This window comes from Orbicella faveolata, unplaced genomic scaffold (genome assembly GCF_042242905.1).
Source record: "Orbicella faveolata isolate gen_17 unplaced genomic scaffold, um_ofav_v1 contig_4, whole genome shotgun sequence".
Taxonomy (NCBI): Eukaryota; Metazoa; Cnidaria; class Anthozoa; order Scleractinia; family Merulinidae; genus Orbicella; species Orbicella faveolata.
In genome coordinates this window covers 11,758,170-11,771,460 of record NW_028301569.1, presented here as the reverse complement: position 1 = coordinate 11,771,460, position 13,291 = coordinate 11,758,170, and the positions used below count along the sequence as shown (strand labels likewise).

Here is a 13,291-nt window from a genome sequence, read left to right as displayed (position 1 = left end):
CGACACCTGCCCCTTACGCAAGACCCTTCCTCATCACCCACCCACGACAACATGGGAAAAGTGTTGCCCTTTTGTGTATCTATCTCTTGTCTTATTGGTTTGTTGTTGTTATTTGATTCTTTGTTTCTTAAGAATAAAATTTTATGGAGTAGCTGTTTGTTCGTTCATTTGCTCTTTTGTTTGTTTTTCCCTTACAATCGCCCCCCCCCCCCCCTCCCTTTATTTTGGGTCAAAAAAGAAGAAATCACAGAAGGAAGAAAATCCGCAGGGCAAGCAAAACAAAAGCGCCCCCCCCCCCCCCCCCCAGTTGAAGGTTTGGATCCGCCACTGACAATCAACAAAATTAAGGAATTCTTGAGAAGCAATGTTAGCCGATCAATTGGTTTTTGCTGGGCAAGCACCTCGGTAGCCTGGGTTCCACTCCCTTCTCGGAGTAACATATTACAGTTGAGTTACTCATTAGTTCTCTCCTTACTCCAAGAGTATTTTTCATTTTCTTTCTATCCCAGAATGTCGCTAACACCAAGAAACTACATAATCTAAACTCAGTTCTATCTGGGTTCTGAATTCGTCAAGTTTCTTGCGTTCAAAAGATAATTCAAATCTCGCTCGATTTTAAATCTCGTATTTCCTTTCTAGACTAAGGTCACTTGCAGGTTTGTTTGTGCAAAAAAAAAATTGTTTTTGTTACTGAACCAATGGATTTCCTCTTTTTCGTCTTCCCTCACAGTGAAAGAATGATCAAAAGTAAAACAACCACCCGAAACGACAACAGTTTGCACCTTTGACAACCTTCAGTTCCACATTTTAATTGAATGTATTGAACGCTGCACCAAAACCTACTGGGAAAAATGAAAGAGGGATGCTTCGTTGTACATGAAATATAGAGCAATGTTTGTCTATGGCGCTTTTTTCTTGCTCACTTCTCGCGAGTTGTTTATAAGTACATGCAACATGTAGAGCTATATGAATAAATAATGACCACCAACCGCCAAAAGTCAGCCATATTTAAAAGCCCACTTCCGATTATCATGGCGAAGTGGTTATGGCCTTACTCGAGAGTAACAGCTTGTCACTTGAGATAGAACACTGGCTGCTTTGCTAAGATGTGGCCTTGAATACCGCTCTCAATGAGGAGAAAGCAAGCTCAATTGTGTGGCGTTTCCTCGATTTCTCAAATTCTAAACAATTCGTTTGGTTTCAAGTATGAGGACTTGGTTACTGTGTGATTGAAGGGTCGCTATCTTCACACATGACGAGGGAAAGACGTTATGAGTTTTACTTATCTCCTTAGCTTGACTATCGCTCAAGAAAGGGCCTCGAGGAGAGAAACTGATGCTGAGGAACTAAACACAAACGAAAACAAGACCTGTATACCTCGCCGTGTACTTATTACTGTGTTGTACTGCGGTTGTTTCTTTTCTTTTGGGACTACAATGGCGATTCTAGGGCCTACATTGATCGAGCTAGGTCATTTAGTTCACCATGGCTTGGATATGATGAGTTGGTTGTTCTTTACACAGGCGGCGTACGCTCTGCTTGGAGCGAGCGTAGCTGGGATTTTATTGGACAGGTAACGTAGATTTATCAAGGATCAATCAAAATGTCAACAAGCTAAAAATCAGTGTTGCTTTTCACGAATATAATCTGTTAGTCTCTTAATCCTACTTTATTAAACAGCTGCTAAGTATCTCGCTATCTTAAACACAAGAGAAAAATTCATAAAGCTATATCAAAATTACTGCGCGTCTAACCCTAACCTGACCCAAACTCACCGGCTCGTCTCGCTACCTGTTTATTTATATGTAAACTCATGGTTGATTAAGAGAATTTCGAGAGAGTCGCATCCAAAACCCGTTATTGAAATGACAGAGAAACTCAATTAGTATTCAACCTTGTCTAATCAAATTATATTGAAATGGTTAGTATTGACTTTTCCCTTTCATAATCATTTGAAAATCGTTCAAAACTTTGTTTGTGTGTCTTATTCAAATGTTGACTTTAATTCCCATGGTGCCTTACGAGATTACCTCGTTGTTACTACCAGATCCTCCAGTGTAAGTTGTTAGAAGAAGTGCGGCGGAGGAAGATCCCAGACTCCCACCTCAACTCCCAAACAAAAGGCCTGGTTTAGAGCATTGTTGTGCTACCGTCAAATCAAATATTTAATCGCCAGTTTTAAGTTCCAAAAAGGAAGAAGATGAGTTTAAGATTTCCATTCACTGAGTTATCACTTGATTTCTTTTACAGTGCGACTACTCCAACCAAGGTCATCCGAAAAAATTTTCTGCAAATTTAACGAATAAAAATCGGGCGGGTTAACAATAGTTTTCCGACAAATTATCCAAAATGAATACAAATCTATTGCCTTTGTATAATGTACAGCTTGATTACAAGCATAATATGTTGGAAAACTATTGTTAACCTCCACGATTTTTGCTCGTTAAATTTTTGGAAAATTTTGTCGGGTGGCCTTGGTTGGAGTAGTTGCACTGTAAAAGTCATTATCTGATGATTGAGCAAAACCCAACAAGTAAGGTTTTCTTTCTTCCCGGTTAAAAGAAATCATGTAATGATGGCTCGACATACATCAGTTAATGCTGGTTTACAGCATATACTCCATTGTGACTTCACAACAAGGAAAAAACATCTTGAGGGATTATTAGTTCTTGCCATTTTTAAACAGGTTTAAAAGATCAAATGTAAACGGGCCACTTTGGTCTACCTGCTTCACAGCAGGTTGTTAAACAAATATGTTTCAATACGCTGATTGTTTGAGTGTTATTTCGTTGTTTTCTTTAAACAACAAACACCGAATTGCGTACCACATTCAATACGGAATATCTACCTTAAGGGATACCACAGACAACAGCGCGAAAAAAGGTAACAAGTGAAACTGTATCCAACCATCGTGACAGTGTGAGTTCCCATCGGGACGTATGCAGACAGAGGGCAGGTTCAACCTGTAATTCTGTTTGTTGTAACGTGGCTTACAACATAGCCGAAATTTTAAAACGTGCGCTTCAGACCCTTAAAATGTAACACAGGAATTGTAATGACGTAATAACTGGATTCTAGTCACAGGAGGACACAGACTGGTCTAATCACAGCATCCAGATACTTTCAAGGAATCGAATAACAGTCTTAGAATAATTGAAGTCTCTGGCCGACTACAAGTTCCCATTTTGCCCTGACACTCACGAGGTCTTGAGCGCAGCAACACAAATCAGTCCGTCATGCTTCGGCAAGTGATTTTTCCAGTAATATGGCTACGGATCAAGTCGTACGCGGATCAAGTGGAGGATCTAAGGAAGAGTTGTTCGCCATATTGTCGATCAAGCTTCGCCCATTTTCTCTACTTTAGCACGTTTTTTATGTTCGGGATGTCCGTGGGAATGGCAGGGCCCACACTTACAGATTATTTGATCTCGTTTTTTACCAATATTGACATTATAGATGCGTTAAGTTGGCTTTTATTTACGCAATCAACTCTTCGCTTCGTGGGCGCAATTGTCGCTGGTACCCTTATAGACAGGTATTACTGGTTTTTGATTTCGTTCTTAACTTAAGACTCAACAGGTTTAAAAATACAGTATTTATACATTGGTTTTTTTTTTATATCATAAGAACCAATAGAGCAGTGTACACCTAAACATAAACTTGGCTTTCAATAACTTTTGAAGAACGTAGGAACAACTTCGGTTATATCTACTCTGATCTATCAACGGCAACCATTGGCTTTTGAGACTCTTTTGAGAAGTTTCCCAGAATCTTACCAAACTCAACTAAATAAAGACCATGCTATTTTTCTTACTATCACAAAAAGCGGCGCGTTTCAAGAAGTCTCTTTTTAAACCCAGCGCTATATTTCTAGTTGTAATAATTTCTATTGATAGAGAATCCAAGACGTCGCGAAGTGAGACAACATAACGTATTATTCTACAATCTGTCCACAAACCTTCCATTCCTGATCGCCACAGTTCAACGAACGTGCGTGTAAAATATAAACCGCGGGAAATTGGGCAAGCGCAAACTCAACGGGGGTAGAGAGAGAAAACCTTTGGCTTAGCATAATATCAGGGAGGGGAGGAAGTAGCAATACTCCAAGTCGCCTTATGTTATAGAAACAAAAGCTACGCGCAGGCTTTATATACAGCACTTGACCAGTGTGAGCAAGATTTTATTTTACATAACTTTTTTCATTTTATTTCTCCCCAGATACGACATTAATCGGAATCTGCTGCTACTGTGTTTTCTGTTATTGAATGCCATTTTCTTGGCAGTGATTCCTATGTGCCGAACACTGTGGCTTTTAATCTTATCAACAGCAGCTGCGGGATTTTCGGTCGGAATTCTGGACACTGCAACTAATGTACAGCTTATTGCAATACACGGAAAAAAGGTAATATAAAGAGAGATCAGGAGGACTGCTATGTTGTCTTTGTGTGGCACCTTACTCTCGCAATGCCTCTCTCCACCAAAGAGTATGAACGGGTATTAGTGAATTTCGCGGGTAATCCCCCGAAAATGGGTTGCTTGCGATGGACTAGCATTCCACTAAGGGAAGTAACGATTTTCTTTGTCGATACATGCTATATATGGTGCATAAGCTGCTATATATGGTGCATAAGCTACACGTAGCCAAGCTACGTGTACTACCAAGGGGGAAGAGCTTTGGTCGTGAAAATAGTCAGTTTTTTTAAAAATATATTTTAGTGATAATCAATAATTTAATTTTTATCATTTTATTTTTCCAAAGGTTTCCCCTTATTTGCAGGTGAGTTAAAAACTTTTTACGTCTTTTTTATTTTCTTCGTGTTCTGCAGCCTGGAAGCATAGTACACTTTCAAGAGCGCGAATGTTTTTAAGTGGTGGTGTTAAACTTTTAAAATAAAATCTTTGTCGATCTTAAATAAAGCAAAATATGAACTCGTCATTGCCATGCATTATTTTAAAGAGATTATTTGACTGTGAAAATAGCTCAAAATCATTAAAAATAATAGAAATGCCTACACATGTACACAGACAAGTTGATGCAATGCATTGTTACTGTACGAAAAAATTGAATGTTTGTCGCTCTGGCAATATTAAACATTGTTGTTGTTGTCTTTTTTTTTTTCAGGCTCTTTACTTTTCATATGGTTTCGGCGCATTTGTGAGCCCGCTCATAGCAGAGCCATTTCTCAGCGGTACACCCCATCCAGATCTCGGGCTGCCGGCGGCCAGGAGAGGGAATCCGCTGCCATACGGTGGAATGGGACATCGCAGTCACCATAAGTTATCTCACAGACCAACCAATCACTTGAGAGATACGTATTACCCTGGATCGGAGCAATACAAGAGCGAAGTCCAGGTTGCATACTGGATTATAGCTTTAGCACATGTGAGTCTTTCAAATCTTGTTCTTCTTCTTTACTGCAGTCTTATATCTTTAGTGCAGTCTTATTCTCTTACAGGTAAGACCGCGTTAGGTTGGGTCCAGGTAGCGTGGGAAAAACCGAAACGAAAGTAAACCTTAAAACTAATATTAAACTACAGCTGAATAGCAGCTGAATCTTATTTTTGTGAGGTTGCACTGTACAGCCAATAAAATTAAGTGCCTTCGTTTCTTTGTAGATACCAGTTGTGATAGGCCTTGCATACATTGTCATATCAGACAAGTGGGAGGAGCATAAATTAAAAAGAGCTGCTGCTGCCCAAGCAGAAAGTGACCAAAGCGCATCAGAGGTCCCGGATACAGACATAGAAGGTGTCGTAATAAATTATTGTTGTACAGCGGTTTTCTACACTGAAAGAAGAGATGCTTTGACTGCTTTAGACCCCGGGGATACTCCCATATAAAACTGAGGACGGCAAATTTTGAAAAGAACCACTAAGAGGTACCTAAATCAGATTCTGTAGGTGTGGTTTGAAATATTTTTCACCTCAAAGAGGTAGCAATTCTAAGACAACATATTATCTCCTGTCATATTTTTTTGGCTCAATACCCTAAAAGGTACCCGCAAAAGCCCCCACTGAGGCCCTTTCGAGACTGAACACCCTAAGAAGTACCAAAACTTCTTTTTTAACCCCTGAAAGGTACGACGAGCACCCCCGTCCTTTCTATATGAGAGTCCCTCTCCCCGGGCTTTTGACTCGCGTCAGAGGAAAGGACAAAGTTTAAAGATTAACTTTGACTCTCTGGCCATCAAGGTAAAGAAAAACGTTTGATATCACCCCTTAACGCATTTCAAGGGTACCATGGCTTTGACAGAAGTGAAGGTTTCTTTGACACAAGTAAAAACCACATTTAGAAGCACCTTCCCCACTGATACATTTGAAAAACGTCGAAAGCATCGTTTTCATCAAAATCAAAGGTGACTTTTGTCACCTTTGACCGATAAGTCAAAGGATTGTGTCAGTGGTACAGCTGCAAAAAATATTTACAGCTGTTTTTTGATTTCTTCTAGGCATTACACATAAAGTTCACTTGGACAAGGAAACTCTGAAGAAACCCGGTCTGTGTGATAACCCAAACAAAACACAGATTCTCTGTATCACCTTCTGGACTTCATTTCTAGTTTTTCTTTATGATGGAATGCAGGTAAAAAGTTTGCGCTTGTTTATAGTTTCAGTTAGATATCGGTTAGAGCAAGAAACGTTATTTCTGACTGGTCAAAATATTACACGTGAGTATATGAAAGATCATATATTTGAATTACGGAGAAAGATATGTCGGTTCAGGCCTGAATTTTTTTCAGGCTTTAATTTCATAACTGCTTAAGCTGTGTGCATAACTGCGATGATCAATCATGTCTTCATGGTCGAAATATTGACTCTTATACTGTAACATTGAACTGCACTTGTATCCAAATATGAAGCCCGGTAGAGCTTTGCTGGAGTTTCTTTTTATCGCCAAAGCTACAGAAGGTAACAGTATCGTTTTGATGCAGAACGCAAAAGTTCTGCGTTATGCAGCCCACATGATTCCACAAGACGTTTATACCACTTGCAGTGTCTTATAATCAGGGTTAATCAGTTCATTGGTACATTAGAACGTCTTTCAGACATAATGTAACATATTGTCACAAACTTTACTCCACTTTTATAACTCAGTACCTTGGCTCCCCATGTCAATGAACATTTTTCGTTTAATTCATTCATTCATTTATGTGTTTTCTGTCAGGTCATGCTCCCTGCTTTAGCGTAACTCCCTTCTTTACCATATCAACACCCCACTTTGCTCTGGCGACGTAGGATATGCTGACGCTCGAAATGTCAGCTTCCCAAAACTCGCCATAGCGGTTACCTTACCTTTATCAACTTCAAGTTGATAAATAGCCAGGTGTTTTACTTGCCCGCTGACAAAGCACAACAGTTTCTGTAGAAGCTAATAACCTTATTTAAAATCGGCAACTGTATGATAGCCGTAATGTTGTATTCTTTGTCAGGGGTCCTATGGAGGGTATGTTTACACATACGCGGTAAAGAGCTCCCTTCATATGACGTCAGCACAAGGTGCATTTCTTACCTCTGTGTTTTGGGTGAGTAATTGTATGACAAAGTTAGCACTGAATGAGGGTTATTTGTTTTAGCTCTCTTAGCATTTTGAACAACACATAAAAGAGTTAACTAGAGTTGTCATTACGGGTCGTAACCCGTAACGCAGGTTAGGGTGAGTATGCTTGTTGGGTCCTTGATGCTACAGGACGGTGAACTTGCCTGTTGTTGATACGATTTACCCACAAAGTAACAAGTTTGTTACGGTAGTGTAGAAGATCAAGACAACATGTGCCCCAAAACTTAACAAGTATTGTAGAAATACATTTCATACAGGCAAACAGTATTTAGTTTTTCCCTTGTAACTTTTGGGTAATTTAAGTTTGTCCATACCTCTTTAATTTAAAAGAAATGAACGTTTTTTTTAATAACACTTATTTTTTTCTCAGGGATCACTTGCGTTAGGTCGTCTCATATCAATACCTATAGCCTTGTTTTTGTCTCCAGCGGTTATGCTGCTTGTAGATTTGGTAAGTTTACATTCTCATCTATTGTATGATCAGTGGAAATAAAACAACACGTGGCGACTAATAGCCTGCGTTGCAGAAGGAAATTTACCCACGGCCGGTTGCGTCTGCGACGCAGGCTAAGTTAGTGACAGTAATGGGCAATGTAATCAAACGTGACTAATCAAAACAACTACAAATATCCAGTATTAGTATATTCTCAGCTCCGACTATTGCATTTCTAGCTCTCTGATTGGCTCAAAAACTCCGACTATGAGCCATTAGTCGGAGTTTTACCTTATATGGAAAACAGTGCGCCAAGTTTAAAAATTTTCCGCTCTGTAAAATTGTTGAAATAAAAATCGGCGGCAAAAACCCGATTAAGAATATACTAAAACAATTATTCCATTCGACCTTGTTGGATATGAAGTGATCATAACCAACTCGCGCTACGCGCTCGTTGGTTATTTATCACTTCATATCCAACGCGGTTTCATGGAATAATTGTTAAATAATATCAGAACTCTAGAGATAGATATGCTAGAGACCCAAGCGCTGAGAAACGCGTGTAAGCGATGTTGCGATTGACACCAGTTTTACCTGATTGGATAAAGCACCAGTGCAGAGCCAAAGATCGCGGATAACAACTTTGATAGTCATACTATCTGATGCCTATTTTCGTTAAAAGACCCACGCATACAACTATCCATAATGTGAGCCATGTTTAGAAAGGACAGTGCCTACCTTCACGTTCCGAGATGATGCTGGTGGGTAACGCGGCGATGAACTAGCATCCCATTCAGGAGGGAGTAGAAATACTCTTGGTTCCTTCATGCTACGGAAACCGATAATCTCCGGCCTAATGAGCAAGTAGTCTTGCCGGAAAAGCAAACACTGTACCTACCTTCCCAAGTTACTTTTAATTATGAAGTCACTTCTTCAGTTTATACTTTTGTATTTTGTCGTCTGATATTGAACTTCTTAGTCTCCCACCGCTTCCTGTACCTGATCTTTTACTTTTTCCCTTCACACTCGACAATTTATTCCAAACTCTAAGGGATTGTTGTAATGTTAAGGTTCAATATTTTTTCAGATTGGCTGCTTGGTATCTAGTTTACTAATGTTAGCGTTCAGAGCAAGTGAATCTGCGCTATGGATGGGAACCAGCACATTTGGTCTTTTTATGAGCAATGTATTTCCCACAAGCGTGGCACTAGCAGAGCAGTACTTCAATGTTACAGGTTTGTTTAACAGCTGCCTAAAGGGGAAGGGGAGGGGGTACTCAAGCTCCGACCCGTGGTCCGAACACTTGCCCATCTTTAGATCATTTTTGACGGAAATGGTAACCCTTTAATTTACTGCTATAGATTCCCGATTTCTTTACGGTATACCCTTAGAATGAAGCTGATGATGGGTCCTTTAACAATAAAATGAAATAGCTAGATGACGACAGCTCTCCCAACAGGCTTTTTGTATGTGACTTCAACTCGTGAAGTTTCTGCCCTCAACCTGAAAAATTGTACTCTTCCCTAGCGAACCTCCCGTTTATTCCATCATAGGGAGTACGTATTATAGCAGCGACAGCCTTACCCCCTCTCGTGCGGTATTTTGAGTATTGTGGGGTTTCTAAATTACAAGTAAACAACTACACAGAGATGCGTGCTTGCTCAGTGAAATTACAGCATCTTATCGCTATTTTTTTTAAGATAGCATGTTAGTCTGAAACGAACCGTTTAATTCGTTAACGTCAGTGGTATCAAAGCCGGAATTTTGTCATTTCTAGTTGTTGTTTTGAGGAAAGCCAAGAAATGTACAAAGTTTTATAACGCACGCTCTGATGACGGCCTAACGAAGGACTTCCTCGCACCAAACCTGTTCTGAATTAAACAATTTAGTACACAATAATTTATATAAAAATGTTTGCATATCTAAAATGTCCCACAAATGACTCGACTTAGCTTTTTAGTATACACACGGGCCTTTTGGACGAGTGTGAATACAAAACAACAGGTCGCGAGGTGGACAAGTTACAAAATACGGGCAAAATGGTGCAACTTCGACGGGAAAAAAAATGCAAAATTAAAATAGCAGAGTTTTAAAAGTTACCTTTGGTTCATAATCTTCTCCGTCCAGTTCTGAACATATGAATGTTCTTGGCGATGAAAATTCATATATTAGGAATCCATGCTGCAACAGAATCAAGTTGTCTTTAAAACTCTTGCAATCCAACCTGTTTCTGCATCGTTCTTGTGCTTGCTGATTGACAAATTGTTCCGCCTCTGCTTCCTCTCGCTGTAGTATCAGGTTTTTTCGGATCATGTCAGACATAAAAGTGTCAAAAAGCCCGCAAACAGAAAGCAAAATTCAAGAGAAGCATTTGGCTGTTTCATGAGTTGAACAGAGTTGAGCGGAGGTGAGCTGAATGAAGAAATTGTCCGACGCGTGTAACCAGCATGAAGGGTGTTTTGGCGGGTAAACATATTGTAGCCGTGACGAATGCCGGGAAAGTGAAGATGATCCGTCAAGAGGGTATGGTTAGGAGGAGGGGGTGGGAAAATCGCAGTTGGTAGTAAAGTTTCAGTGTTTTGTCAGCGATCAGTTAATCTTTCGTTTCTCTTCTCAGCTGGTTGTAAAATTTTGACCAATTTTCAAGTTATAAGTTAAACCCCAACCAGGAAAGAAATGCAAAGGAATTTGCAATGCTTTGATAGCATTTTGATTGCTTGTGCGCGCCAAGACATACGTTGAAGCCAAGTAGCCAAGTAGGCGCAACCTTTATCCACACAATGTTAAAAATTTCCATTTTAACTTTAATTTTCAGGCACGGTGACCTGCATGTTTGTTGTTAGTGCAGCTATAGGAGAGATGATTATTCCACTCATCGTGGGCAAAGTTTTTGACTATGTAGGCGCCATCAGCTTCTTAGCGGAGGGATGCATTTTGTGTTTTGCGGCATTCGGAGCCTATTTAGCAGTGTTAATAATAGGAAAGGGTGCTGCAACTCACGACGTCCATCGGAGAGAAGGTAAGTTGCTTGGAATGCCATAAACTGCGACTTATAGGCCCTCCCGTTCATAAACCTCCGCACCGGTTATAACCGGTTATAGATCCATCTACCTGTAAACAAAATACTACTTCTGATTATTAGCGATTTTTTTAAAGCTCAAAAACCAGTATATGAGAAACCCATTTCAATCAACACTGCTATAGCTCATTTCGAAACGGTCTTTTATTGCGCTTAAGCGCCCCCCCCCCCCTCCTCCTCGGAAGTAAGCCCCTCCGTTTATAAGCCCACCCAAAACCCAAAACCCCTCATGAAGTTGTATAAGCCCAGGCCTTATAAGCAGCAGTTTTAAGTACCACGAAACAAAGTTGTTATTGTCATTGGATTCTAAAGAGACTGCTGAGTAGCATCGGTGTGGCGAGCAAATGAAACACTGAGATGATAACATCAGTACTTCAAGTTGATAAAGGCAAATTAACCACTGTTCCGAGTTTGGAAGAGCTGACGCTTCGATTTTTAGTTCCTACTACGAATAGAGAACTAAAAATCAGAAAACAAAAAACAACAATAACAACAACAACACAAAATAGAAATAGGCCACTTTGAAGGACCCTCGCGATCGGAACACGCGAGTGTTTTCTTTCTTATTATGGCCTGAAAGCGGCAGAGAAAACCGAAGATAACTTAATTTTGGGATTTATTTTTACCTTGTTATAAAATTCCTAGTCAATAACCACTATCTACATATTGTACCATCGTTTCAGTAAACTTATTTTTTTCATTTCAGTGATTGGAGAGGGAGCTGAAGAAGGAGGGGACGAAAAGATGCACAGTAACTTAGAACAAGATTCAGATCAATTGGTTTCTAAAGATGCTTCAGAAGATAAAACGCCGAACAGATAACGAACCTATAAAGAAAATGACGTACAGTAATATCAAATAGAGTAGACTGGAAACAAGTAACACAAGCTGAGAAGAAGAATGTTGCTAGCTATAGGACCCTGGGGGCAAGGTTACAGTCGTAGAAGATGACTATGTCACTGGATGATTACGTCATTAGAAGTGACGTCATGTAAGGCGCCTATGCATCCGCAGTGACCTTTATAAGGAGTTGATGCCATTAGTCGCGGCTTAGAGCGTCAAAAAAGAATCATTTAACGGTGATATGGAATTACGAGCATTAATTAAAATGGAAGTTTATGAGAAACTCTGAACCGATGGCCTCTCTGAACTCGATATATTGATATTTGACAATCCCGCTTGTTAAAAAGAAACAAAATTTCATTATTGCACGGTGGATAGCCAATGGAAATTGTTCGTAGCTTTGCACCGGGTCATGTAAAGTTGCGCGAAGTTTTGACCATTTTGGGTTTTAAATGTGATGACATAAGTTACCGTCACCTTCATCATCACTGTCAATGTTGTCCCGACACAAGAGAGGTAGTGACCACTACAGTGATGTGGCATTTTCGAATTATCTTTGTTTCGAATGTGGACCAGTGCAAAACGTTTTATATAAAAATAGAATAAGAATAAAATTCCTATGAAATGTTTTGCACCAGGATATCTTTTAGATGAAGCAAAAGTATGGCTCGTGAATTGCTCCATATCTTTCATATTAGCTTACTACTAGAAGGATTAAATCTCTTTTTTCTATTTCCGCTTTATCGCGCAACTGACCACGCTATGTAAACAGCCCATATTGAGTAGAATGCCAACTATTTTGTACAGAGTGTCAATAGTTTTGTATTCACTATATGAAATAAACCAAACTATTAACAAGGCGTTTCAAAGCTTACGACAAGTTGTGTTATTACCACAAATTTCATAAAGCTGGATTTTATCATTTAACGAGGAACCTGGTATATTCTCCCCCCCCTTTTTTTCCTCCCTTTTATATTCAGCAATCGATTTCCCCGGAACCAAAATGTAATGGAAGTATTCGATTGAAAACTGTGATGCATACTGTTAATTAATCCATTTCAGTCATCGTTCATCTATCCACCTGTACTTAACTTATGATAAATACTTTGTCTATGAGGAGATGCCCGCGAAAATTTTAACTAAGCAGTAACGCACGAACACTGCGAAGTGCACACCCAGTCCTTACGTGTACGCGTCTCTCTTCGCCCACCAGAAAGGAACGTCTGATCCTAGGTTGTGGTATTCTAAGCTTAAACGGTGTTAACGTTTCAGAAATTATTTGATACAAACACGACCGTACCTTTTTGCGGTCGAGCCTTGACCAATGCGCAGCGCGAGTCGTACAAGTTTAGGAGACTGGTGACAACTTTATTTTCTT

At 39.7% G+C, this 13,291-nt stretch overlaps 1 protein-coding gene across 2 annotated transcripts; it reads left to right on the top strand.

The window, feature by feature from the left end:
- Positions 1–987: 987 nt before the first annotated feature.
- LOC110049737 (solute carrier family 60 member 1-like) lies at positions 988–12,787 on the top strand. Of its 2 annotated transcripts, none has more exons than XM_089276333.1 (11): positions 988–1,573; positions 4,219–4,402; positions 4,760–4,777; positions 5,123–5,383; positions 5,617–5,749; positions 6,450–6,583; positions 7,431–7,523; positions 7,929–8,009; positions 9,079–9,226; positions 10,807–11,010; positions 11,777–12,787. In XM_089276333.1, exons 1-11 carry the CDS (start codon positions 1,272–1,274, stop codon positions 11,890–11,892), a joined length of 1,674 nt encoding a protein of 557 aa, XP_089132459.1. In that variant the 5' UTR covers positions 988–1,271; the 3' UTR covers positions 11,893–12,787. The 2 variants fall into 2 exon arrangements, with proteins under 2 accessions (XP_089132459.1, XP_089132460.1); XM_089276334.1 differs by lacking the exon at positions 988–1,573 and adding an exon at positions 2,646–3,535.
- The last annotated feature ends 504 nt before the right edge of the window (positions 12,788–13,291 follow it).

Excerpts from the sequence above, each read along its gene's own strand:
- LOC110049737 (XM_089276333.1), top strand. The coding sequence starts at position 1,272 with ATGAGTTTTACTTATCTCCTTAGCTTGACTATCGCTCAAGAAAGGGCC. Across the intron at positions 5,750-6,449 it reads CCCGGATACAGACATAGAAG|GCATTACACATAAAGTTCAC; the intron begins GTGTCGTAATAA and ends GATTTCTTCTAG. Across the intron at positions 8,010-9,078 it reads TTATGCTGCTTGTAGATTTG|ATTGGCTGCTTGGTATCTAG; the intron begins GTAAGTTTACAT and ends ATATTTTTTCAG.